The sequence below is a fragment of the Leuresthes tenuis genome, unplaced genomic scaffold (assembly GCF_036924035.1).
Source record: "Leuresthes tenuis unplaced genomic scaffold, fLeuTen1.0.hap1 SCAF_22, whole genome shotgun sequence".
NCBI classification, from domain to species: domain Eukaryota; kingdom Metazoa; phylum Chordata; class Actinopteri; order Atheriniformes; family Atherinopsidae; genus Leuresthes; species Leuresthes tenuis.
The window spans coordinates 17,579,517-17,607,476 of NW_027325376.1; the positions used below are offsets into that span (position 1 = coordinate 17,579,517).

The following is a 27,960-nucleotide window of genomic DNA, read 5'->3' on the forward strand; positions in this document are numbered from 1 at the left end:
CAGTGCATCTCTCAATCCTGGATGTTCCGAAGTCAAAGTGCCGATGTGGGGACCGTGGAGGTCGTCCGCTCCTCATCCAGAAAAAAAAGAAAAAAAAAAAAGAATTTTCCTTTTTGGAAAAGAAGGACTGAAAATGCACTTTAGTTGTCACACATCCGTCATGGCACATTTAGTGGATATATTTCTGCTTTCATTTTGAGGTACTTCTTAAGAAAAAAAAAAACGACTACATGTAGATTTCTTTATATCAGTTTTTTTTTGCTTTTTTTTAACGCTGTGTTGCACAGTAGCACCATTGTTTTAGTTGTAGTTTTCTTTTTTGTTTTGTTTTTTATTTCCTCTGGAAGACAATGCACCATAGGAATTCCACCTCATCGGGGCAATGACTGCCCACGCCACCAACTTGTCCCCCCCCACCCCCCTCCCCACGTCATCTTGTCCAATTGACTCTCGCAGTTGATCGGGTGTGCCATGGCAACGGTGGGTCTGCTCGTTACCGTGCACCGTTACGTGCGCTTCATGCAGACCACGCAGCGGCTGACGCGTGTCCGAAGGCTACCCGCCTTCAGGGTCTCTGACTGGGGCTTCCTGCAGGAACCAAAGGATAAACATTGTTAAGATGGATTTTACACAGCTGTGCTGATGAGCCTGTTTAATATTTCAGAATCAGAATCTGCTCTTTGAGCTACAAAAGGGCTGTCATTCTCTGTTTTTTCATGAAAAGTATTGTTTCAGTGTATCTCAGTTTGTCAGCTATCATAATAATTTACCATGTGTTAAAAGTGGCTGTTGACCAATATTTATGAAGAGAAATAATTCTGTTTTGTTAAACTGTTATATTTGAGGTCTGCCTGACATGTAGTGGGCACTTTGTGCATAGAAGAGTTAGTTCAATTGAGACTTTTATCATCTTTATTTCGTTTTCCAGAAATAAACACAATTTAGGTCAGTGCTGAAGCTTTGTAGTCAGGTTTCCTCAATTGATTCCCAATCTTTGCCTCTCGAGGCATCAAAGAACTCACTTGTCTGCTAGCAGAAACCGAAATTACGAGGCTTTAGCTCCCCATTTTGATTTGGTCGAGATATCTTTCATTGAGTCATATGAAACTGGAAATCGGGATTGCAAAGATTTGACCAAGAATACACACTCGACTTAATTATACTGAGGTTCTGTGTAAGATTATTGTCTCTTGTTCGACTGCATTTTGTTGTAATTGTTAATCCCGAATGTTTTATTTCTGTTTTTCTACCTAAGACTGATTTAAAGGCAGAAGCCCACATTTATCCCAGTTCAACTTGTATCCTCAGACTGAGCCATATTGTGAGGTTGATGAGTCAGTTAGATATTGAATAATGTCGTCAGAGTATGATGATTTCTAGGTTTTACCTTATTTTTGCAGCCATGAAAACATTTTTTCAATCCTAATTCATTAGATGGAATTATTGCTAAACCCATGTCTCTTTAGGGTGACTATTGACTATTTTTGCATATTAAGCCATATCAAATCATCTTCTTGTGTTATCAGGTGGATATTTTTTTTGTCTGATCAATATGCATCCGTTTTCCAATTATCTGTAGTCTCACCAGTGAGTTTGGCCAAACCTTTATTGTGAAAGTTTCTTCAATGAAGTGTGTAAATAATAAAACACACGTGAAAAACCTAATTTGTTAAATGCTGCTTGAAATTTTTCTGAAAAAGAAGCGGTCATACATCCTTTACAATATTATTGATAGAACTAAATAATGGATATCGAATTGTTTGGTTTTGATTTGATTTGGTTTTGAGGGAAGTTGTCGTCTTCCCTGACTTCTGAATTTCCTTATTAGATCATTATATTTAATTTCTAACTTATCTTATTAAATCCATGTCCTGTCTGTACATTCTTTAGATAATGAACTTATAATCGGTTTTCTTCTTCTCCTTGCTTCTCTCATCAACAAACCGCCCTGTTGGTGCATGTATCCGTACCTGAACATCTCAGAAGTCTCCACTGTGGCCAGCCAGAAACTATAGGAGTTGCCATAGAAGTGGCACGTCCCTCTGCCATGACATTCTATGAAGGGAGCGCTACGGAACTCCTCCAGACAGGAGCCAGGAGAGGCCAGGGCCTGACCGGAGCCCTCGGCGCCTGCACTGGTGTGCTGGGAAGGAGGGGAAAGAGTTACAGACATGCAGATGAGACACCTGAGCATCGCAACAATTGAAATACACCAGTGCTCAAAGTCTGGAGTAAATGTCTGACAAAGCTTTGAAATGGCTGGGACAGTCAAACTTAGCGTAGGTGTTGACTGAATGGAATTGTTTCGATATATGAAGAATCTTTAACAAAATAAAAAAATGAAGCAGCCATGATAAAAGTTCAGCCTCTGAGCAGAACTTTTCAATTTCAACTTTCAAGCATCAAGAAAATAAAACAAAGTAGTTAGTTTTCACACATTCTCCTGAAACTCAGAAACCAATTGAAAATGAATTGTCACTTTTATGAAATCATTTCTGTAGCCTGGTTTAGGGCACACTAGTATTATTTTGGGAGAATCGTATGACATATCTACAGAAGCCTTTAGCTGCACACAAGTCATTGAATCAATGTATGTATGTCATGTGACAGGTTCCTGTCACATGGGCTATCCTGCACTAAACCCGCATGATCATTTTCCCTTCTGCTTAAACTGTGACGCTTTTGGCTTTGATTCATTGATATCAAACATTTGGCTTTCATAGTTATCTTTCCTGTTGTTGAATTTTGTGGAAAACTTTGCTTGACAATCAAGTAAAGACAATTGTGAGAGATGTGAGCACAGATAGTGGTTTTGTTGTGCTAGCATCAGTTAACAAGCTAACGGCTAACATAGCATGTAAAGTGCTTAATTGTGCATTGATTCATGGGTTAGGGTTAGGGCTGGTGATCCATGATTACAAAGTCCTTCTTCTTATGTCACTGATGTAGGACATGATTTTCTAAAATTATTCAACTAACATTGTTACGCTTGAGTTTGGGGAAGTCTGGAGGTTAGCAAGTAAAAATGGCATAGCTATTTGTACACATTTACTAGCAATGGAAGCAATAAAGCTTGCTGTTTTTTTTATGTTGGCAGGTAATAAATGTGTTTCACCACTTGTGAATAAATATGTTTTTTATCTCCAGTTAAAGCATAAAACCTTTTTCAAAATAGCAAAAACCACCTAAAGTAAGAGAAAAATTCTACATTTACCATTTCTGATCATGTTTTTGCTGGTGCGCAACTTTAGAATGTTCTTTGAAAACACTTTGAAAGAAAGAGAATTACTGCCATTTTTAAGACCGGCAATATTCTTTCTGCCATGCAGAAAAGTGCGGGTGCTTGAGTGTCATCCTACCATCATAAAGGAGTACCCAATCCAAAGAGGTTCCCAGTTTGCAGGGCAAGATGGAATTTGGATGGTCTGGCTGTGAACTGCAATCACCATCGCTGGAGCTTCACACACTGCACACCTGGAAGCATGTGCACACGCAGGTACATATACATTTAATATTCCACATCTTCCCACACTCAACAGTGTCCCCCTTCTCTTCTCCCTACCTGCTGATGTAAGGCTTGATGCCCTCCCCGCTGACTGGGGACATGGACATGGGCTCCGGCGTGGACAGCCAGTAGGAGTAGTCGTTACGGGAGGCGAAGTTGCAGACATTGTTGATGTTGCAGAACATGAAGGGCATGGGGCTGAATCTGCGCAGGCAGCTGCCGGCTGTGCCTGGAAAGGGGGCGTAATGTAAGGTTTTAGTCAACATCTTCTTTGTCCGATCCAACTTCCAGGTCAAATAAAAGCTTTAATAAAAGGAAAAATTCTGCCATACCAAGGTCCTGTCCGTGCGCCCTCTCATTGCCCTGCACGTACAACAGAGAGTATCCATCATAGATAAGATTAGTTCCTTCCGGACAGAAGGGCGATTCAATGGATTGGCTGTGCCGGGTGATGAGGAAACCATGCGCTGCAGTGGCTGTTCCTGGAAGACCAGGGGGACCTTGTGGACCGTCTGAACCAGGGGGCCCAGGGAAGCCACGCTGACCTGGGATAAGAGAGAAAGCACAGATCAAAAAATGGAAAACCTCTGCAGCAGCAAGGTCAGGAAGGTCTAGGGGATCAGATCGGACTGTTTGGCCAACTTTGGACAAAATGAGATATTTCAAACACTGGGTCACCACCACTGGGAGAATTTTGCTCTGCTATACTCACCAGACTGTCCAGATGGTCCGGAGTCTCCCTTCCTGCCGGGTGGGCCGTTGAAGCCAGGAGGACCATCTGAACCAGGATTTCCAGGTTCACCAGGTTGACCTTGGGGAGGGAGGGGTATACTTCCATCAGTGTGACAAACAAAGTCAGACAGTACCATCGAACCATGTTTACACTTTGAGTTCAGTCTACTCATCAGGTAAAGTGCAAAGACGTCGATTAAGAAGCTTCATGGGAAACGTCCCTAAACAGCATCAGTGTCAAAATCTTTTCTTTTTCCCATACACATTCTGGAAAGTTCTGGTAGGAAGTGTTCACTTGGAGACAATAAATGACACAAAGTCTGCCTTCAAGAAAAGGTTTCACCCTTTCACCTTGTGTGAATAAGTTTCTTAACATTTAATGAAAGATTAAGTTTCTAAAACATGTAAAAAAAAAATGTTCATATTAGCAGCAAAATGGTGTCATTCCAAGACAAGTAAACGAAGTGTTGCCACCACAAATTTTATTCCAATGGAAGATAATCGCTATAAAGAAGAAATCGCCCAAATTTCAGCTTTCAGATTCTGTAGAGTTTAAAGGGTTCAAAGAGATTTCTTAGAAATATAGAACACCTATTATTGAGGGACAGGTTGACTAAATCTGGATGAATATTCACAAATGACACTAAGTTGATGAGAAATGGAGAAAAAGGAGTTGTACTGTGCACAAAGAAAAAAACACACGAAGAAACTGTGAGAATCACTGCTTTATACCTATTATTTGTTGTTTCAGAATAGCCGACTATGTGCTAATTTAATTAACGCGATAAAACTTGGTAAAGCATGATTTTATCTCTCCTCCAGTTTAACAGAAGGAATTTTGTCTGGTTTTGTGCTTCCTGTATATTTACTGCACTTCAAAGAGCTCTTCATGTTTATAATATGACTTCACTACAGTCGGTAGAATATTTTCTGGTCCCAACTGAAACTCATATAATTCTCCTTTGACCTCCTTCACGTCCCATCACAGATTCACCTACCTAAGGGTCCATCTCGTCCGTTAGCGCCGGGGGATCCTGGACGACCAGCTTCGCCCTTACGACCGGGGGGTCCTGGAGCTCCCTTCACAATATCGACTGGTCTTTGGGGAGCGGGATCACCCGGAGGGCCTGGTTAGAAGTGATGTGTTAGACTTTTTTTTTTACTTGACTTAAAAGGCAAACGTCAAGAGAGGAAATTCTTTCAGAGAAATTATTGACATCAGCAACACTCATTCCATATTTCTCAACCCGCTTTTGCATTTAGCTGAAAACTAAGAAGTGTCCACCCACCAGGCGGTCCATCTCTGCCGGGATCTCCACTACGGCCACTTGGACCTGAAGCTCCTGGCTCTCCCTTTAGTCCTGAAAGAAATACAAACAAAACCAATTTCTTGGCATCGCTAGCAACAAACACTTAAGAGTTAAATGTATTCTTGGAGGGGGAGGAAAGAGCCCAAAAATGACACTATTGTAAACTAACCACGGAATCCAGGAATGCCAGGGAGACCCATGTCTCCCTTTGGACCCGAGGTACCAGGAAGACCAGAGGAACCCTGGAAAGAAAGATGGTTATATCTCAAGTGATTCGCATGTTAGATATCTTTGGCCGCCCCCAAAGGAAATCTCAGTCAGCGTTTTTCCGAGACAATTTAAGATCAGAGGTAATAGTAAATATAATAATATCATCTCACCGGGTATCCTGGAACACCAGTCTCCCCCTTTTGTCCGGCGTAGCCAGGCTGCCCGGGAGCACCTGCAATACCCTTTTCACCCTTTACGCCGCCACTTCCTGGGAGTCCACGGGGACCCTGTGGGCCAGGCAGACCTTCAGATGAAGAAGTTGAGAGTCAGGTGTGGTAGAACAGAGAAACAGTACAATAAAATGGGGCACACATCAGTCAGTATACCTTCACCAGGGCTGGAATCGATTTATTCTCACTTTAACAACTGGCAACTTAACAACTTTAACTTAAGTTCACATCTGGTCGTTGACATTTTTTGTCTTGTTATTTTTTTAATATGGTTCTCCAGGCTTCTTGAAGGACATTCCAAAGCTTTTGAATGAGAACAAATGATGACACAACACTGGTTCAAACTTTGAGTTAGGTGCCTTTTTTAGGTCAGTGTTAAGTAAATAAACAAAACAACAAACAAAAATAAAAAACAACATAATCCTCTGAAAATGGTCAGGTACAAAGACTGGACTGAAAATGAGAGAAAAGGCAGCCAATGTCCAAAGAAAAGTTTGGAAGTCCTTCAGAAAGCCTGGAGAACTATTTCTAAAGACCCCTTTAAAAGATTCCATGAAAGTCTGTCTGCAAAAGGCACAGAAATGAGAGGTGGCACACGACATTTCCTCAATACTATGGCTGAAAAAATGTATTTAGCTCCCCGCACATATCTCAAACAGTCAGTAGTGTATACAAACAGTAGTTCCTAGGTTATTTTTCTGTTAAACTGCTTAACAACATAATAATGAAACTTGTTTGTTCACGATTATCCTTTAAAACAGTGGAATTTGTGTATATGTCTGCGCTTATGTTCGTTGGTCCTGCATGAGATGTCCAGCATGTCCTTCGGGGTCATCAGGAGAGGGTGAAAAAAAACTAAGAAAACCCCCAGAGTGAAACATATTTAAAACCAGCCTTCTTTCACGTTTCCCCACGAACCAGGTTCAGAGCTTGTACCACATTATGCGCATCAAAACCGTCAAACCATTTGATCTAACCTGGAGGACCTAGGATTCCCAGAATTCCCAGGTAAAGCGGAGCCGAGATGATGGCACAAGGCAAAAAAAGAAGAGAGGGTTTAGACAGAGGTAGGCAACAGTAGAGAAACAGTCAGACCTAACAATTAAAGAACTATTTTGTCTTTTCTTGTGTGAGGTATGCATCAAAATGGCTATTAATTGTTTTAATTTAGAGAAGATCTGGAATGTTAACATACAAGACTCTGGTTCAAATGCAGATACTTTAATTCTTGCACAAATAATATAGATATTTACTTGCGATCCTATTAGAGGAGACATGTATTTTTCTCCCGTTGTCAATGGATCTCAAAAATTGATCAAATTACAATGAAAATGATCCAACTAACTTAAAGCACGGTTTAAATTAAGTAACTTTTTGCCTCGTTTGCTGAAACTTCCACTATGCCTGGATGGTAACATTTGTTGTAAATTTTGCAGGCTGAAGCACAGCAGAGAGGGAGTGGGATGGAGTTGGAACTTGTATTCCTTAAAAGTTACCACACTCTTCTCAAGTTTATACATTTTTTCTGATAAAAAGGCTGAAGTAGTGTTTGTCTCTGGTCTATTTATGAAACTTGACCCTTTCAAAATACACTTCCTGGTTTTCTTGTAGCTCCTCCTCGCACCTCCAGTTATCTCAAACTGTGCTCTCACTGCACTGCTGATGTCTCGAAACACGTCGATGTCTCACAAAAAATAATGTTATCTATCAAAAAGAGATTTTTTTTATGTGGATCCAGATGATTCTTTACTAGCTGTAAAAAAAACTGACTAAAATCAACGGGAAGTAAGCAGTTCTATGTATGCGAGTTTTGAAATGTAGATTTCTAACTGATAAACACCAAATTAAAGCCCAGGATTATAAGTATAAAAAACTGCAGCAAACTGCATTAACTGCTTATCTGCACATCTCATTTATGCATCTAGAGACTTATATTAGCCATCTATGTACATGGTTTTGGAATGTTTTATCCAAACCCAGTTCCAAAAATATTTGGCTGTTATGTAAAGTGTAATAAAAAACAGAATGTAACGATTTGCAGATCTCATAAACCAAAGGTGCAGTCACAATAGATTATAGAAAGCTTTTCAAATATTGAAAAAGGCGCCATTTTTACTATTTCATGAAAAATATTCGCTTATTTGATGGCAGCAGCGCAGCTCCAAAAAAGCTGTGGCACAGACAACATGAGGTTGGAAAATAAGATGCATTAAAAAACATACACGTGAAAGAACGTGTTACAACTAATTATGTTAATGTTATGTTATGTTAAAAAGAACACCTCACAGAGGCAGAGTCTCTCAGAGTTAAAGATGGGCAGAGGTTCAGCTATATAAAACAGGGAGCTACAAATTGCAAGGAGATCTTAGAATAACGTTCTTCAGTGTAAACTGCAGAGTCCTGTCATCTACAACAGATGATATCATTAAAGGATTCGACCTGGAGACATCTCATCGTGCACAGGACAATGAGGCAAGGCCATGTCCCAACTTTTTTGAGTTGTGTTGCTGCCATCAAATTCAATACAAGCTAATGTTTTTCACGAGATGGCAACATTCCTCACTTTCAACATCTGATATGTACTGTCTAATAGTCTATTGTGAAAAAAAATCAGGCTTTATGAGATACATTCTGTTTACACAGTGTCCCGATTCTTTTGGAATTGGGGGTTGGCGGTTGGAGAGGCAGATATATGGGAATGAAAATTGAGGTTTTGGAAGGTGATCTAGAACATAGCGAATGCTTAATGCTAAGATAAAGACAAATATAAACAAGTTTTAAAGTATGACACAAAAAATAAAGAATTATTTGATTGCTTAGGTGAGTTAGTTATCTGGTGTGTTTTGGTGCATAAATCATATGGTGCTGTTGGCATAACACATTCTAAATGTTCCATTAAAATGTGATTAAGTCTTCAAGTGATGAAAGCAACATGCTTATGGAGTCAGACTTTAACTTTAAGACGTGTCATTATTTTCATTGTGGATCGTTTTCACCCAAGGTGCTTACTTGTTAAAAGTGGACTATACTACCATCAGTGTGCATAGAAAGAGAGAAAAGAGAGTCATTAAGAAGAAATAAAGAGAAGATGCACTGATTTCCCAGCAAGTGATTTTTCTTCCCACAGTGGGTCAGAGAGTGAAGTTAAACTCAAGTCAGTGTTGCTGGAAGGGACGTGCAAGAAAAGTCTGGGCGCCGTTCATCTGACCTGTGAGGCCTGCAGGGGGAGGCCAGACGCAAGAGATGTCACGTGGAGAGGCGGGGCCACACCATTGTGGGTGGAGCCAAGCCACAGGAAACAGGGAGTAAGATTACATGGCATCATTTTTATCATCCTGACGCTCAGGAAAACACTCGGGTGTTTTCTTTTCTAGCCTCACACAGTGATGGAGCGCGGTGACGGTCCCTTCTAACGAAACTTTTCCCTTTTTACTGTAAATATAAATTCCAATCTGCAAGACAGATAATAATATGAAGATCGGATTTGATTTTAAAAGTTTTCTTTTTTTACTTTAACTGAGTCAGCGGCGCTCGCAAACCACAGAGAAGTTAATTCTGTAATGAATCAAACCTAATGGACCCTCTGTCCAGGACTGCGTGAGGCTTGTTCTCAGTGTGTTTGCACAAGTGTGTTTGTGTCGGGACGAACAGGGTCCATGCATGTGACTTGATTGGTGGTTGAAAACACACTGAGAACAACAAAGCCAGACACAAACCCAAAACATTCATCCAGATGAATTTGTTAGCAACGTTAACAACGGTTTAATCCAATTAAGGAACAGAATCCTGAGAGATTTTTTGAGTTTGTCTCATGGCTCAGATGCATTACACCAACTTCTTCTTCAAAAATGATAAACAAACACGCGACACACCGACAGACGAGCACACACACACACACACACACACACACACAGATACGGCTGCTTCAGGGCTGTGGAGAGATGGAAAGATTACACCTTCCCCACGATGGGATCAGGAGAGGAGGAAAAAGGGAGGTGACACGAGGATGGATGGATTGGTGGATGAAAGACACATTTAAATGATGACACAGGCACAGTAATGTGGAGGAACACATGGGACGTGGTGAAATCCCTGTGATTGATGCAAGAGAAGGTGCGCCCCAACATGTCCGGTGAGAGGGGGGGGGGGGGGGGGGGAGTGTTGACAACTGGACAGGTGTGTAGGTGCAGCGCTGAGGCTTTTGTGGTGTTGATTCGTGAAACAACAGCCCATGCAAATCAACGGACTCGGGGATGAGGACACTCACATATAGGTAGGAGGTTCTGCCATTTACGGTCTGGTTTTGGCTGGTTACGGTAAAAAAATGTATTAAAATAAATAAATAAAAAATTTTGATTCTAAACTGGATCGTAACATCCATCAGTCACTGATCCGTTGTTTAAATGGGATTGTGCTGGTGGAGGATTAAAAAAACTACTCAAGTCTTTTCAAATACGCAACCAAGCACAGGTGAACTTTTTCTTACAGGACGTGTTGGACCAAACGATCACGTCCATGCGTTGTTTTCTCCAGCGTCAGAAAACCAGGCAGCAACTTTAGGCAGTTCACATAGAGACAAACACTGGCAAAGTGCTTTACCTGCTCTTCCAGGTGGTCCAGGCAGTCCTAGGTTGCCTTTAGGACCCGGCAGAGGCTGTCCTGGAGGTCCCGGAGGGCCACCGGGACCCGGAGAACCTGGCTGACCGGAAAAGCCGATGTCTCCTTTGATGCCAGGGACACCTGGAAGCCCAGATGGACCAGGACGACCTTGGTCTCCCTTCTCACCTTAGCAGAGAGTAAGAGAAAGATGCGCTTGTAGAGAATAAAATCACAATAGTTGTGGATGTTAAAACAGTACAGTGTGCGGTCACTCACCTGGTTGCCCTGGCAACCCAGGAGAACCGGGTTCACCATAGCCAGGAAGCCCTGGAGTGGAAATACACTGAATTAAACCAATACTGAAAATGTTAAAAGACTACTCATGCGGCTTCTACACCATAAGACCTGTAACTAACCTGGGTCTCCTTTGACTCCAGCTGGTCCCGGGATCCCATCCCGACCTGCCTGACCCTTATCTCCAGGCACCCCAGGTGATCCTGTTCGACCAGGCTCTCCTGGTCTACCTGGACCTCCTGGGCCACCTGGGGCTCCAGGTCTTCCATCAAGACCTTTAGGACCACTGATACCAGGGGAGCCTGATAGGAGAGCAAACAAAATCCACGAGCCATCATTTCAGTGTTTTAGCTTCGAAAATCGTTGCTTACGCAAATAATTCTTAGCAACGACAAAGCAGTTTGGATCAATAGACCGATGTGACTTTGTGTGACCAGAAAATCACTCTGAATTACTCCAATAATGGCTGGTAACGTGTCACCTCAACAGGTCTGCTTCAAGAGATTCAGTTTTACAGAAAAACAAGAGTTCATCATCTACTTTCTTCAGTTATTATCTTTTTGACTGAGTCTGTAGTCAGACTCCACATTCACCTTGGAATCCTGGGGGGCCGGTGTCGCCCTTTTCACCCGGTCCTCCTGGTAAACCTGGCAGGCCCGGTGATCCTGGAGTTCCTTTCGGTCCTGCACTTCCTGGGAACCCTGGCTGGCCCGGCTCACCCTATGAGAGACGTAACGAGAGCCAAAGTGTGAGTGAAATTGTGAGCCTTGACGTTGTAACTAACAAAGAAATTCAAGGAGTTGCATCTGTCACCTTTAGTCCTGTTGGTCCCGGTGGCCCAACGCCTGCAGAACCTGGTTCACCTTTGGGCCCTTGGAGGCCAGGTATCCCTGGCTGACCTGGGGATGCTGGCCTGCCTGAAACACCTGGTGTACCCTTCAGCCCTGGTGGTCCTGTGATATCATTACAGAGAACGGTGCACGTTGGAAAGGTTGATGTTTAATGCTTTGACACAAAATGAGCTGTTGTTTTAGCTGTTTGTCATCTGAAAGGCACATGTAATAACTGAGAAAATACAGTCATCGAGTTTGATTCTAAGGAAGTTTATTAAAATATGTATGTTATCAAATAATTAATGGTAAATCACGACTTCCTCGACATCTTCCAGCTTTAGAGGGAACATGTCATGAAAAAATATCTTTTTCTGTGCCTGAGAGCGCATATTTGGGTGTCAAAAGACAACCCTTGTATTTAGTTTTGGGCCTTACATCTGAAAATATGTCATTCAATCAGTTGTTCAGATGTACGGGGTCCGCTCACTTTACAAGGCTATCCACCACATTTTCTTATTATCTCTATCTTAGCTTCAAGTTCAGATGATGCTGCACTTCACTGCACCTCTGAAGAATGGAGCTAAAACTTTTTTGTGCCTGCATTTTGCTTTGCTGTTAACACAAAGTCTCATCAATAGATAAATGTTCATAGAAGTGAAAAAAAAGCTAACAATGCTGTACCGGTACTTTAATGTTTAATGTTTTATACCACAACAAAGAAATCTGGCGTCCAATGGGCGTTCTTTGATTTCTTTTACCAGGCGGAAGGTAGAAATTCCGATTTCTTATATGTAAATGAATGCACCATCAATGCATCATCACAGCGTACAAAACCAAAATGAAAAAAAGTGAAATATTAGCCACAGTCATGTGTTTTACTATCAGTTTGGTGTGTGGTTTGAACTCTCAGGCTAGTTACTGCATGCTTGCTCAAACATGCTACCGGGGTCATTGACGACTACAGACCTCATAAGAGGCAGACCTAAGAGGCTGCAGTGTCACTCTGTGACATTTTGACCAAAATATGTCACAGACATTTCATTCACAGGAAATTGTGTCAGCTCCTTATGAAAAGGGCAAATTGTGTCTTCTTTAAATTCTGACCTGCAGAAAGATGCTAACATTTCTAGCATCTGGGAAACAAAGCAGACTATTAAAAGCACCCTCGCCCACCTGGAATTCCCATTTCTCCCATGCTGCCCTTTAATCCCGGAGGTCCGGAAGCACCAGGACTTCCAGGGAAGCCAGACTCTCCTTTAAGACCTGCACATAACAGAAACAGCAAGTTAGAAATGTAATTGCATTTTACATATATATATCCACATGGAGGAAAACCCATACCTGGTGGCCCGGGGCTTCCAGGGCGTCCATCTGTTCCTGGTAATCCAGGGTCACCGGGGACACCAGAGATGCCTTTCTGCCCCGCCGGACCTGTTCCACCTGTAGAACACACACAATTATACAGAGGAATTGAAAATGGAATAATGAGCAATACAATCAAAAGTAGCTGTAAGATTCAAGTAATGACTGAGAGACAGTGCAAAAGTTTTCAGCTGTACCTTGTTGTCCTGGTGCTCCTTTTTCTCCCTTTACAGTTGATGATGGATAGGTGACTCCCGGGGGTCCCTGGGGGCCGATGTCGCCCCTCTCTCCCTTAACACCGCTGGGACCTGGTGTGCCATCTCTTCCTGGGAATCCTGGTTCACCTGTGGAGAAGAGAAGGAGAAAAATTAGGTGTCAACTGGCTTTTCTGTAGGCTTTCTATTACAAAGTTTAGATTTCATTGTATCAACAATAGTCCTCACAGTTATGTATATGTGTGAAAATCACATGAATTATGCCTATAAAAAGCAGTAAGTCCTCTGTAATCATCTTCATCGATAAGAAATTCAAAACTAGTGTTTACTGTTTCACAATGTAAAATAAATCTCAAAGGCAGATATTATTTTATAATTTCCAATGTCCTGTACGAAAAATAATAATATGGAGTACTCTTTGAATGACATATGTCTTTTAGGCCTGGATGTATTTGTTGAAAGTGAAGTGTGGAATGTGTGAATACCTTTAAATCCTGGTGCACCGGGCCCTCCTGGGGCTCCAGGTCCTCCAGAGGGTCCTGGAGATCCAAAGGGACCCATGTCACCTTTCTGACCTACAAACCAAACAGACAATCACAAAGAGATGTTGAAGCAGAAAATAAACAAGAAAAATTCAATTATAACTTACGTTAAAAAATAAATCAATTTAAACAATAATAACAGCTAGTTAACTTCTAATTTACACTTGCTAGCCTTCTTGGTTGGCAGTTAGCAAGCCCACTATTCTGGTTGGACATCTAACAGGCTAACTACCTACAAAGCAACTCAGCCACCATAATACCCAGCTCACCAACCTATAGTTGGATCCTGTATCTGTCACAATAATCTGTACACATTCAACCAGCTAGCAGGCCAGCTAGGTAACACGTCCATTAGCCTGCAAGCTATCGAAGCACAAGTTGTAAAGAAGCTTGTTAATCATAACTGTGTGTATCTCCTAATTTCAATAATAATAACAACAGATATTTTTTTCTATTCTTAAATCAGAATAACATAAAACTCCTTTTTCTATCTTAAAATCTTAAATTTTAGAATATGGAGAGAGTGGTGAGCAAACTGATACAAAAGAAATCTGTTGTATATCTAAGTTAAAATGGCCAAGTTCTGGACATTATCACGGTAACTTTGTTAAGTTCCAGCACAAAATAAGGTCGTAGTGGTGATAGACTAAATGATTTACAGAAGAGATTGTGCCATGCTGGCATGTTTATTTCAGTTTGGCATAACCTGTTACAATATTGCTGGAGTGTCTATCGCCTTTCTTCAGCCAACACAAAAAGATCTGAGTCAGTGACCAATAAATATTGGAAATATTTGCAAATATTCACATTAGTTAAAAAGCAAAGTTTTTTTTTAACAAAGGTAAGGAAACGTGAGAAATTCACAACTGGGCCAACTGCTAATAACTGAGATCTAAACTGACAAACTTATGCTTTCAAAACTTGACAAACTCTGTATATTTCAAATAATTTTCAAATACCTCAAAAAGAAAAAAATGCATTGATTGCTACAGGATAATTGTATTAGGATGATATTTCACCTGGCGCTCCAGGCACTCCATCCAGTCCAGGCACTCCAGGACCTCCAGGGGATCCTACAGCTCCAGGGGAACCTGGGAAACCAGGACTTCCTCTGTCTCCTGGTGGACCTGGGATATCTAGACCTGGAGGGCCGGGGTCTCCTTTTTCTCCATTTATTCCAGGATAACCTGTACAGATGACATCAAGATTGTTCACTGTCTGACTATCGAAACATTGGTCCACCTGGTGGTCCAACCTGGGGTCCAAGCAAAGTTTAATGCATTTAATTCATTAATGCATCTGTATGTTACTGGTTTTCAAACACCAAAACTCTTAAAGCGAAACAGCTTCATCAGTGTGACAGGAACACAGACTCTGTCAAGAAATTAAGCAACTAAGTGTGTGGCTTTTGTGTCCATTTCGTAAAGTTGTGGGATAAGGAGAAACATGCCGATGCAAATACTGGTGCGGTGGCACCATGTGGGGTTAGTTCGCAATTAGTGGCCGCTAAGGGCTACTGTGATACCGGAGCTGTGTGAACAGAGAAATGGGACAAGATGCCGCACTCCAGTGAAAGCAGGACAAGGTGAAAATCTGAGGAGAAACTCCCCAAATAAAGGTACGGCTGCCATCCAAAAGTGTGGTAATCGCTGAAAAACTGATATTTAACCTCAATCTGCACAGAGACCCACAAAGACCAGTGCAATCAAAATGGCAACTTGTGCTCGCAAATCAATCCAAAGGATGAAAACAACAGTCTGTCTTGTGCTCGGATACTTTGAGGTGCTCTTGTGGAAAGTGCAATGTTACAGGATAGCTTGTACCCCATTTTCACAATCCCATTCACTTTTACAAGCTCAGAAGTGGTGGTCATCCTGAACAAGTACAAACCCCATTCACAGAAAAGTTGGGAAGATAAACGTTTGCAATTTACTGTCCTGCTGAAATGGACCAAGGACCACAAGGGAAGCTGACGTCAGTCCAATATTCCAGCATACTCCTCGACATCATTGCTGATACAAGTGTGGATGTTCTCACTAAATAGTATCATGTATAACCTGGATGTCAGGTTTTTTTTCCTAAATCACATACTGGTGCAGAATGACGCACGCCAAAACAGCCGCTCTTATTACTTCTTTTATTTCTTTTTTTCTATTGTAACCCCTAATATGAAGGCTCATACCTGAAAAAAACGCATTATATTTAATCATACCGGCTCCTTTTTTTTTAAATTAACCAGTGCCCAAAGTATGGTTAACAGCTTTGCTACAGCCAGACTACAATGGGAATATGTAGCTATATATATATATATATATTTATGGCTACATGGCAACAATGTGGGAATATTACAATAACCCTTTCTTTGGACTGGAATTTTTATTTTTTTATTTTTTACCACTTCCCAAACTTCTCTGGAAGTGAAGTTCATATTACGTCACAATAACAACATGAAAACATGCGCAAATACGATACGAAATAATAAATGCACACGATTCTTTTCACATTTCCGGACTAAAGTACATTCTTAGCTTTGTTGCTATATGTCGTACATATTTTATTCTAACTTAAGACAAAAAATATATAAAAAAAGAAAACTATACAGAAGACTAAAGTCAGTCAAATATTTTTAGTCTTACCTGGCGATCCCATTGGGCCTGGAAGTCCAGGAGGGCCTTGTGGTCCCCCAGGGCCTTGAACAATGGGTCCAGGTGGTCCACGGGCTCCAGGTAAACCATCTTTACCAGGCTCACCTGGAAAACAAGAGCAAGTGGCTGTTAGCTCAGAGTAGTGTCAGACGGGACCCAAATCATATCTTGCGGGAGCGGGCGGTATGAACTTTGCTGTGGGCGGGCGGCTAAAATAAAAAACACTGCGGGATTGGTATGCAGTGTTGCCAGGTCACATATATGATAATCATCGTATTTGTAGGATAATTTTGCCCTGTGTACGATCAATAATCCCAAAAAAGGCCACATATTCGATAATTTGACCATTCTGTGAATGTGTGGTTGTAATTGGTTGTAATCAGCGTGTCGCAACTGTCTGTCGGATTTTTTTGTGAACCCTGAAGGCATTTCCAATTCAATGTGACAAGTTTCAAGCCAATCGTGCTTTTCTATGTGAGCCACGAGTGACGTGCATGCATTTGCGTTTGCCTCAGAAGTTCCTAACAGTAGGTGGCCTCCAGGCCTCATGATTTGGCTCATTAGTTCCCACTCGTCATTGTTTACGGAGGACATTTAGCCTAACGCAACTGCTGATGCAAAGCTGTGAGTGCCTGTTAGACGCTATTCAACACTAGAGTGACTATAGCGCATCAATAGACTTGTTATTTTAGTTATGATGAGTGTACGATCATTTCCCTCAAATACGATCATTTTATGTCTCTGGTACATTAATACTACATTTCCAACCTGGCAACACTGTCGGGATGTATCCTAGCGACAGGATGTCAATAAAAGAAGCTCAAAGAAGGTCTTTACAGCACAAAGACAAAGCAAGGCAAGTCTGACATTTGGAGAAGTTTCTCTCCATGAATCTTATTAACAGCCTATAAAATGACGTGCTTTCTTCTGCAGGACGGGAGAAGACAGAAAATCAATGCATTTTTATTATTGTGCGGGCATAGATTCTCAAAGTTTTGCGGGTGCAGGCGGGAGAGGACACACACGTTGCGGGTGCGGGCGGCACGCTGATACATTCTGAGGGAATACCTTTAAGTCCTGGAATTCCATCAACTCCAGGTCGTCCTGATGAACCAGGGCTGCCAGGGGAACCAGGATCTCCCTTTGGTCCAGAGAAACCTTTAGGTCCAGGTATTCCTGGTAGACCTGGAGGACCAGGAAGTCCAAAGCCAGGCTCACCCTATCATACATATTCACACAGGTGGGGCCAAAATGGTAAATTTCAGTCAGACAGGAAGGGATTTAAAGTCCATCAGAGAATATGAGGCATCTTGTAAAATATATTTACCCATAACAAAAACAAAAGGCTGCATTTGTCAGTAGATCTTATTGCTCAATCATCTTTCTGACTTGTAATAAAGTATTTTGTCTCTTTATGTCAAGCTATACTTGATGTACCCACCTTGAGTCCAGGAGACCCTGGCAATCCAGGCCGTCCATCTACTCCTGGTCTGCCTGGTTCTGCAGGAGATCCTGGTTGGCCAGGAATACCTGCGAATCCTGGCAAAGTAGGCAGAGAGGGTGGATTAAAAAGGCAATTGGAACCCAAAAGGAGGAGACCAGGAGACGTTAAGATGTACATTAGGAGATATGGAGACAGCAGGAGGACAGGTGGAGATTAGAAGGTAGAGGTAAAATGAGGAGGACATTTACCTTTAACTCCTGGGGGACCTGGAAGTCCAATGCCTGGAAGTCCAGGATCACCTTTCGCACCTGGTAACCCAGGGAAACCAGGCTGTCCGGGCTGACCTGGGGAACCTGGTGAAAGGCAAAATTATACCTTTTTATTGTAGTCACCCTGAATAGAAAAAAAAAAAACTTGAACGCACTAGTGTGACAGCAAACCTGTTTCACCGGGAAGTCCCGGCTGGCCATCCTGTCCTCTGGGTCCTGGTAAACCTTTCTCCGCCACGGACAGACCCGGTTCACCTTTAGTACCTGCAAGATAAATACAACTTCACCATAGAATTCAAATAGTATCATCTTTTTTTACTAGTATAGACGAACATACAGTAAATGTTTCAATTTAAAAATGTTCAGTTTTACTTATCAGGACATAAAAAAAGAGATCATCTGATCTTAGACGAACAGCATAAAACTAAGCCAAAGGCAGAAAGAGTGTACAATTGTTATTGGCTTGTAAAACCCCCTTTAGCAGCAATAACTTGAATTAATTCATTTCTGCGACCCAAGCCCCAAACGTTGCTTAGTTCATCGAGGTTTGCGGGAACATGTTGATGCACAGCTCTCTTCGGGTCCCATTATATCATTCCAGTCAGGTTAAGGTCTGGATTTCGGCTGGTTTAATTTAACACCTTGATCCTTTTCTTTTTCAGACATTCTGTTGTAGATTTGCTGCTGTGTTTGGGATCATTGTCCTGTTGATGAACCAGTTTCAGCTGAGATTTAGCTGTCAGACAGATGGCCTCACATTTGACTCATTTGAGAATTCTTCGGTATACAGAGGAGTTCATGGTGGACTCAATGACTGCAAGGTGTCCAGGTCCTGTGGCTGCAGAACAAGCCCAAATTATCACTCTTCCACCACCGTGCTTGACAGTTAGTATGAGGTGCTGATGCTGTGTTTGGTTTTTCTCCAAATGTGCTGCTTTGCATTATGACCAAACATGTCGACTTTGGTCTGGTCTGTCAAAGGGCCAACTTCCAAAAGAACTGTAATTTGTTCACATGTAACTTCACAGCAAACCTAAGCTAAGAGAGAAGAGGCCTTCTCAGTTTCCCTGAGCATTGCATATTCTGACCTTTGGCAACTGCATTGAATGTTTTCCACTTGTGAAAAATCTGAGACAGCGTGTAATTTCTTTTTCACACGATAGTAAAAATATGTACTTATTTATATATACTTAAAATATACGCACGATATTAACATATTCTCTCAGACACTAAGATGTTCGGTTAAAAAATAAAAAAAGTAATGGGAAAAATGACAGGAAACCAGTATGTTCATATTGGAATCAGCACAGAATAAAACAAAAGTTATCTTCTCACCTGGAGCACCAGGATCTCCACGTCTTCCTGAAACACCCTGTGCACCTTTCTGTCCTGATGGTCCTGGAGGTCCATAGCCAGGGCCACCTGGGGGACCTCTGTCCCCAGGAATGCCAGGGACACCTGGCTCACCAGGGGGCCCTCGTTCTCCTTTTACCGATGAGAATCCCTGCAGGCCAAAGTAAAAAACTCATGAGTGATGAAATGAGACATGGATGGATGGATTCATATGGTCAGACCGAATGAAAGCCACTTACAGGAACTCCCTTAGGACCAGGAATTCCAGGCTGTCCGTCACGGCCAGGTCGACCATCCAGACCAGGCAGGCCAGGTGATCCGGGGAAGCCGGTGTCACCCTTCTCTCCTCTCACACCGTTGACTGTAAAGGAATCACCTGCGTCTCCCTTCTCACCTTTGAAACCTGCAGGACCTTGAGGACCAGGGCGACCCTAGAATGGAAAAGAAAATTCAACCAGGCTTATTTGGCTATCAGTTCAATATATACTTACGTTCAGAAACAGTTAACAGCTGACGAGTTTTACAGTTAACGCTGGGTTTCCTGGATCTTTATCATAAGCTCCTATCCAGTTTTACATATCTGTAAGCTGCAAAGGCACCTGCATCTTTGCTTCGAGTAAAAAATGAGACTGCTTCAAATGGCAAATAAATAATGAGCACAGCAGCTTTCCTCACATTAAATGAGCTACCTGCTTCTTGTCCTTTGACATAATTTCCATTGATATAAGGCCAGGTTTTGATGGGCCATTCCTAAACATTCAGTTTATCCATTCTCTGGCAGAAAGACTTGTGTTCTTCACTGTCAAATGCTGTTATTGCGTTATTTTAAATCATCTGGCTCACTATCAACGCTCCGTTAAAAAGCATCTCCAACAGTATGGGGATGCATTAGTGCCTTTGGAAGCGGCACCCTGCACATGTGGAAAGGCCCCATCAATGCTGAATGGTATATACAGGTTTTCGAACAACATATCAACGTATCTCTTACACGTCATACTAGACAAGCACCATGGCTTTGTAATTGAAGAGTCTGGGTGCTGGACTAGCTTGCTTGCAGTCCTTCCACTAAATTTGGTCTCCTTAAGACAAAGAAGCCCGGCTAGATTCCCACATCAAACAAGGACGGGACAACATTCCTCTCCCAAAGGTTCAACACCTGGTCTCCTAAGTTCTCGGATGTTTATAGGCTGTTGTTAAAAGAAAAGGGGATGCTACACAGTGAGAAACATGGCAACGTTTTCTTGATAGCTGTTGCTGCAAATCAAGACGCAATTGATGGCTTTCTGTTTTATTTAATAGCAGCACATTTTGTAGAATGAAATCATCTATATCCTCTGTTAGATATAATGGGATTAAAAAGGCTACGCTGTCACCACATGGTCTAAACATTTTCATTTTCTTTCAGTAATAACCCTCTGTTTAAATATTTAGATACAAAGAGATATATTTTCAACTTGTTAGAGGATGTTTGACGAAGGCATTGTATGTATTTGATCACTGATGCTGTTTTTTTTTTCTTGTTTAATTTGTCACTTATTTCTAAAAATGATCTATCTGTCGACTGATGGAAACGCTTTAGGGTTTAATGATCGCCAACAAGCCTGTCTGAGGTCTTCATAGCGCCTCAACAAACATGAGTGGTCAAAACTAGCCCTCAGATGTGTACTACTCAGATAGGTAATACAGAATATAGCATCTTCCTCAACAGATAACCAGGTATGTTAGTGTTATCCAGCACCACTGTGGGGGATTAGAAAAATTAAAACTACTCACAGGAAGGCCGGTAATGCCAGGTGATCCTTGGGACCCTCTGTCTCCCTTAAAACCTTGGGGGCCGGGAGATCCTGATGGAAAACACATAAAGGTATGAAGACCCATCTTTTCTAATGATTATACAGATACAGGGACTGGATAGTGTAGTGGTAAGATTGCCACCTTTCATGTGGGTAATCCACCTTTCATTCAAATCCCCTGCACGAAAGGTACTACCTCCAGTAGGGGTCCTTAGGCAAGACCCCCTTACCCTACCTGCCTACCAGTGTAAGTCGCTTTGGATAAAAGCATCTGCCAAATGCCTGAACATAAACATGGACATACTCCATATGTCATACATCAGTGAGGAAACTACTTCTTCTGGATAAGATCAGATAAGACCATAAGCAGCTAATAGAGGGAGGTTGTGTCTGTAGGATGTCAGCCGGGAAAAAAGATGCATCTGGTTGATTTCTACAACCCCAATACAACCCATTCCAAAGAAACTGGAATGAGATGTGAAATGTTAATAAAAACAGACTAATCCTTTGCAACGTCAATACCATTGCAATACTGAAAGTAAAACATTTACTTTTGTCGTAAAGAAATATGACCCCATCTTGAGTTTAACGGCAGCCTCATGCCACAAAACTCATGACGTCAACTCGCAACAGAACGGTAACAGGATTTGGCATTAAAAAATAATTATCATCAAAGGATTAAAAGAGACGTGTGTCAGTCATCAACTTCAAGATGAGTTCACATCTATCGTGAAATAGTTCAAATGTCTTTCAATGCTGGATATGTTTTCCAGCTTACATTGTGAATATAAAATTGGTTTATGGGCTTTATCTACATGTTACACAACTTTTGCATTTGACTTTGCGCAAATCCTATGTAGGAGAAACAAGTAGAGCATGGAAGATTTAAACTGTTGCACTATTAGATGCAAAAAGTCTGTGTAAAATGTGAAAACCCCATCTGCACGTTGCACATAACCTACATCACCATCACCTACAATCTTCAGATGGTACAGATCTGTATGCTTTTTGGTTAGTGGGATCCTAACATCTGCAGATGCAGTCACAGGCATAAAAATTGGTGACTGTAAAAGCTGAGAGTTGTGATATTAAAGTTTATGAATGTTACCGGGAATTCCAGGCGGTCCTGGAGGTCCGGGGTTTCCGGGGACAGGACTGGGTCTTCCAAAGCAATTCACGCAGGTGTCTCCCTTCTCACCTGAAAGATCATTGGATCATTGGCATCAGTGTGTTCTGTACAGAGCTGCACACGCAGCGTTGCTCATCTGATCTTATAGTTGTCTTCTGTTTGACATTTAATCTTATTTATTTTCTTCATTTTTATATACTGTAAAAAAAAATAAAACAACACAACTCTGAGATTTTTGGATGAGCAGCGTCACTTTACTTTCTTACCTTTTCGGCCCACCTCTCCTTGGTAACCTCTCTCACCCTGACGACCAGGAGACCCGGGCGCTCCAGGGATGCAGTTGGTGTCGGTGGAAAGGCCTGGAGGTCCGGGGGGGCCTGGTGGACCAGGATTCCCCTGATTCCCCGGCCGTCCTGGGCTACCTGGTAAAGACAGTCCCTGGGAGCCCGGTTCTCCCCTCTCACCCCTTTCTCCTGTGAGCCCTGGAGGACCAGGGGGACCACCGAAACTGGAGCCTGGACGTCCTGGTTCTCCTGGAGGACCTGTAAAACCTGAGGAAGACAGGAGGAATAGCCCCCAATCAAAAACTAATGCGAAAGCTTATCGGTCCTTCCCACATGCTGCTACATTTGAGCCCCTGAAAAGAGGCGACTGAGGAGAAAAATGGTTGAAGCCCCAAAATGTTTTGTGTGATTCACATATTTTTTTCAAGTCACTGTCAATTTTTTTTTTCCAGACTGTAGTGTGGAGGTTCGATTCCGGTTTAGATTCTGATAAATGCATTGATTCCATTTGCAGTTGCTTACGTTAACATCCATAATGATGTGTCTCAAAAATGCAACTAATACAAAGACAGAGTTCAGTGCAGGACAGCGAGATAAGATAAAACAAGTAAGCAAATAGATCAGAGAGAGGCATCGTTAGACAGCTTCTCTTGTAGGATTCCGTCATTACAAATGTCCTTATAAGTTATTATTGTCTGAGTTTCATCTCCTCGTAGCAGAGGGAATAAAAGACTTGGAGTATCGGCGAGTTCTTCTTAGGGCTGCATAATAATTAGGCACCCAGGGCACCACCGATAAGTCACAAGAATAATATGCTGAGGTTTGGCTGACAATGATCCTGCCTTCTTTACCTTGTGATTACCAACTCCGATCATTTTGAAGCAAACCTTAACAGCGCAGTGAAGCCTATTTTTGTCCTTCATGGATGAACCGTTAAACCAACAGAGAGAGACAAAGTTCAAGTACTTTTAATGAATGAAAAATAGAAAGTCACCTAAACTTTCTCTGTTACTGACACTGAAAGAGTTCAGCTTCCTCACCAGAAACCCTCTCTGATGTCATTGTCTGACGACAGACTTTGAGTTTTTGACTACGGTTCTTTGACTACAGTCAAACGCAGATAGAAAAATAAATAAAAGATTAGAAGCTGGTCTGGGTTGTTAAAATAAGAGGAAAACAGAACATTAAACAGCATTAAAGGTAGAGGAAGAGTCAGCGAATAAAAGTCTTGCGTGAGATCTTCGCACAGGATATTGTTCAAATCTATGCATGCTTAGCTAGCGTTGCATGTGCCAGTTAGCTACCTTGTTTAAACTAACTTTAATGCAACCAATCCTCTCTGATTTGTTGGGCCATGTCCAGGCCTGGAATTTTGTCATTTTAGGGGCAAGGCCACTTGGCTTGTTGTGTTGCCAAAAGACAAGGCACCAAGGCCTTAAAATATAACAATGATTTTAAGTCTACATCCATAATGTATTTAATTTAAGGATTAATGACGTTTCTGAGGAAGATTGGAGTCTCATTCGAAACTGTCAAGCAGGTAAAGAAACATCTCCTATACTTTTTTATGTCTGAAGATAAGAAACTATCGAACAGAACTTAAAAGAATACAGAATGAATCGTATCTATCTGATTGTTGCTTGTAATTTGTTTGTCTTGTTTTTACACGTGATTATGTTTTTTATCATATATTTTTATAGTTGTCTAATTTTTAACCTGTCTGCAAGCCAAGTTTCCCTTAGGGGACAATAAAAGCAACTGAACTGAACTGAAGTACACAGGAAATTATGAAGTCCATCACTCACTTCAAAAACTGTAAAACTTATGAAACGAATCTCCACCCACAATTTTTGCTCAATTGACACCAAATGTGCAAGAGCATCTTCAGGCTGTCCTCAAAAACTACTACACAGATTTTTGATTGATCAAAATTGAGCCTACAGTGCATCAAAATGTTTGACTGTAAACCATACTGTAAACATATACCAGTATATAGGCTACTGATTAACCCTTAAGAGTCAAGACCGATTTCTCAATCAAGAAAAATGATGGAGGAGATAAAATACACTAAATAGACAACAAAGAAAACATTTGACTTTTTATTCACCAAGTCAAACACTGAAAGGCCATGACACCTGTGTCAGTCAGAGAGAGCTTTTTTTAAGGCACCTCTCCCTCCGTTGCTCGCTTGGCATACCAATTGCTGGGTGTAAGTGAATAAAAATAAATGTTAATGCTGTAATGTAGCCAGCCACAGGTGTTAGCCTACCTGTCTTAATTCTTATTTAACCAGAAAAAACCCATTGAGGTAAAATCTCTTTTGCGATGATGATCTGGCCAAGACGGCAGCAGTTACACGCCGGTTAAACAGCAAACATAGATTAAAAAAGCGACTATGAACAGCCAGCATACATCTGTAACTTACCCAAGTAGCAACACCAAGATCATAAATACATACAAGTTACACATTACGGTGGGAACAAGCAGCTCCACAAAGGAAAAACTTGACAGCAAGCTAGCTGTTACAGACTATGATCGGCACGTTAAAACTGGGTCAACGCTGTAGTGATCTAACTCATGCTGAAATTCCTTTCTTATTCGTTCGATAATTCATCACACTGTCTTACCTCAGTCCCAGTGACTTTTTCCCTCTCTTCAGTTAAACGTGACAGAGACGGACACAAAAGGGTGGGGGTGTGTATTTGATTAAGTCTCCTTGGCCGGTGATAGATTGGTGTCGAACTGTCATTATACCGTCTGAGTGGTTCAGGCCAGGCTCAAATCAAACCACTGATGATGAATGTCATCAAAAGCGCTTTTTTTTTCCCTCAAAAGACACATGTGTTAAAGCTGTGTTGACAGGAAAGAGGCAGACTAGAAAAACGCAAAAGCAACGGGGGCAGTGCGGGCAGGGAATCAAGGCCACTGTGGCCTCAGGGAAGATTTTTTCAAGGCCAAGGGCATCATGGCCCTCGTGAAATTCCTGCCCTGGCCATGTCTTAGTGCACTGTGTACAGAGTGTACAGGTGTACTCACCTTGTATTCCTGTTTCTCCTTTAAGTCCAGGTATTCCGGGGTACCCAGGCTCACCCTTAGGACCGACCTGATTCAATGGACCAATCGGCTGAAGGAACAAGAGAAAGTAGGAAATTTACATTTAGAGGCACCAGTAACACTAAACTAAATAACTCTAATTTAATAAAAATATATATAGGTATATACACACAGACATCTCAATAACAGTGAGACAGAAAAGAATGTCTCACCTTGTGGTCAGAATATATAATGCAATGGGATGTCGCTGAAGATATTCGGTTATATTATATTAACACATCTTTTTTGTTTCTTTAGCCTAATTAATAACAGTAAGACACATAACTAGTAACTATCACATAACTATCATTCAATTTCAAACTGAAAAATATGCTAAAAGTGGTGAAACGGTTAAGGTATTTAAACTTTAACCATGCAAACAATCAAGAGACAAATGTCTCCCTCTGGTGGTCTGAAGTAGAAAATGCACTGGAAGCAAAATTTGGATTTTCTCTAAATTCTCTCTTCCAAAAACACCCCCTTTTAAGTTAGGTTTTACTGAGATTTATAGTTTTTCTTTCATTTATCGTGGTGCTATGAGGTTTTCCAATGTAAGGGCTTAACACAAAAAGAACACAACGATGCTGAAAACTCCAGAAATAAGCTTTAAAGTACATAGACCTTTGAGTAATGACTATTTTGTCAAAAAAGTAGAATACACACCACTCCTGGAGGACCTGGGAAACCGCGAGTACCTTTTTCTCCCTATGGTAAGAGAGGTGGAGTGCAAATCAAACAGTCCATGACATTGCCTTTTAAATTGTTAAGTATACTTCAAAAATGGTCATAAGACTTGGATGAAACCTACCCTCTCTCCATCGTTGCCTGGAGGACCTGGCAGGCCTGGCACCCCTTTGATTCCCTGATGGTGACAAAGAATTAGACATGTAAATAAAACCTTCTAGAAATGATTAAGCGTTCCAAGTTATGGAGTATGTTGGTGGAACTCACAATGACTCCGAAAGGACCCGGATCACCATCTTTGCCTGGTTTTCCCTGGAAGAGGAGGAAATTGTCATTCATGGTTTGTGCACAAGAACTAACAGAGAGTGGGCGCAGACAGAATAATGTGTCCGATTTTGTTTCACCATTGGTGCCAGGACCAGGTGTAGTTAGAATACTTGAGAGTGTGATCTAAGATCGTCATATCTCCAGAGCCGTACTTACTCGTTTGCCTGCCTCTCCTGGTTCTCCCTTCTCTCCTTTCTGTCCACCAGAAGGACCCTAAAATAACAACGGTACATACGTGAACGTGGCTTGCAAACAGTCTGAGTGGTTTCTTCCTGCCATGTGGAGCGCAGTTGGTGACAGATACTTACAGGTACTCCGGGAGAGCCTGGATCACCTCTAGGGCCAGGAATTCCTGGGTCACCCTTCAGAGAAAAACAAGAAAAAAGTGCAAAGGAGCTTTAATCAAACTATTTGTCTCGCTGAAAAATTACTTAACCGACACTTCAAATTAGCTTTGAAAGCTCCGACTCTGTAGATGGTCTCTGCTGCCATCATGTGGCTGCAGTTCAAGCTGCAGGCTCCAGCTGTGATAAGTTTGAGAACACCCTCTACTGGTGGATTGTGGTAATTGTGAAAATGACCATACCTGATGGTAGAAACACCTGTTCAACTACAATCAAATGGCCTGACCTGAACATTTAAAAGTGTTATAGTGTCTAAGAAATATTACGTTTAAAAAAATGTGTTCAAGTATAACATTTAATATTTTTCTTAATTGTCATTATTTTCAATCTCCATATATATGGCCTTGAATACATTTCAAATGTACTGACTTACTTTCTTTCAGGTTGATTTGAACTGATCAAAGATGCTGGATGTGCTTTGAAAACAACCAATAAAATTCCACACACTGTTACAATCTGTTACACTGTTTGACACTGTGAAATTGACTTATTTTGCCGTTTTGTTAGAACAACTTCATTTGTTCACTCATTCTGTGGTCCTCGTTGTCAGTTCTTCATAGAACCTCTGCGCACTTTCTGGCTGCAATTAATCTTTGAGCTTTATACATAACTCATACTTTTTTTCAATCAACCAAATAATCACATTTCATTACACGTGACTCAATAAAGACACTGTTTTCCTGCATGCACTGCTGCTCTCTTT

The 27,960-nt window shown here is 41.5% G+C and overlaps 1 protein-coding gene across 2 annotated transcripts in view; it reads right to left on the reverse strand.

Moving 5' to 3' along the window:
* Positions 1-410: 410 nt before the first annotated feature.
* Positions 411-27,960, reverse strand: part of col4a5 (collagen, type IV, alpha 5 (Alport syndrome)) — a 63,321-nt gene continuing 35,771 nt past the window's right edge. Inside the window, exons 14-49 of one of the 2 annotated variants that reach the window (XM_072376950.1) lie at positions 27,162-27,215; positions 27,010-27,066; positions 26,794-26,838; positions 26,651-26,704; positions 26,506-26,547; positions 25,786-25,873; positions 22,732-23,016; positions 22,445-22,534; positions 21,317-21,387; positions 19,783-19,974; positions 19,526-19,694; positions 18,362-18,454; positions 18,170-18,274; positions 17,919-18,016; positions 17,546-17,696; positions 16,469-16,582; positions 14,852-15,019; positions 13,776-13,865; positions 13,273-13,419; positions 13,055-13,153; positions 12,887-12,976; positions 11,694-11,833; positions 11,474-11,600; positions 11,003-11,182; positions 10,863-10,913; positions 10,587-10,772; positions 5,928-6,061; positions 5,717-5,789; positions 5,527-5,598; positions 5,236-5,364; positions 4,218-4,316; positions 3,838-4,050; positions 3,563-3,734; positions 3,360-3,474; positions 1,971-2,143; positions 411-588 (exon numbers count right to left, since the gene is read on the reverse strand). In XM_072376950.1, the coding sequence (XP_072233051.1) occupies positions 507-588; positions 1,971-2,143; positions 3,360-3,474; positions 3,563-3,734; positions 3,838-4,050; positions 4,218-4,316; positions 5,236-5,364; positions 5,527-5,598; positions 5,717-5,789; positions 5,928-6,061; positions 10,587-10,772; positions 10,863-10,913; positions 11,003-11,182; positions 11,474-11,600; positions 11,694-11,833; positions 12,887-12,976; positions 13,055-13,153; positions 13,273-13,419; positions 13,776-13,865; positions 14,852-15,019; positions 16,469-16,582; positions 17,546-17,696; positions 17,919-18,016; positions 18,170-18,274; positions 18,362-18,454; positions 19,526-19,694; positions 19,783-19,974; positions 21,317-21,387; positions 22,445-22,534; positions 22,732-23,016; positions 25,786-25,873; positions 26,506-26,547; positions 26,651-26,704; positions 26,794-26,838; positions 27,010-27,066; positions 27,162-27,215 (4,248 nt within the window). In that variant the 3' untranslated portion in view covers positions 411-506. The remainder of the gene's footprint in view (positions 589-1,970; positions 2,144-3,359; positions 3,475-3,562; positions 3,735-3,837; positions 4,051-4,217; positions 4,317-5,235; positions 5,365-5,526; positions 5,599-5,716; positions 5,790-5,927; positions 6,062-10,586; positions 10,773-10,862; positions 10,914-11,002; positions 11,183-11,473; positions 11,601-11,693; positions 11,834-12,886; positions 12,977-13,054; positions 13,154-13,272; positions 13,420-13,775; positions 13,866-14,851; positions 15,020-16,468; positions 16,583-17,545; positions 17,697-17,918; positions 18,017-18,169; positions 18,275-18,361; positions 18,455-19,525; positions 19,695-19,782; positions 19,975-21,316; positions 21,388-22,444; positions 22,535-22,731; positions 23,017-25,785; positions 25,874-26,505; positions 26,548-26,650; positions 26,705-26,793; positions 26,839-27,009; positions 27,067-27,161; positions 27,216-27,960) is intronic. The other variant, XM_072376951.1, reaches the window with a different exon arrangement.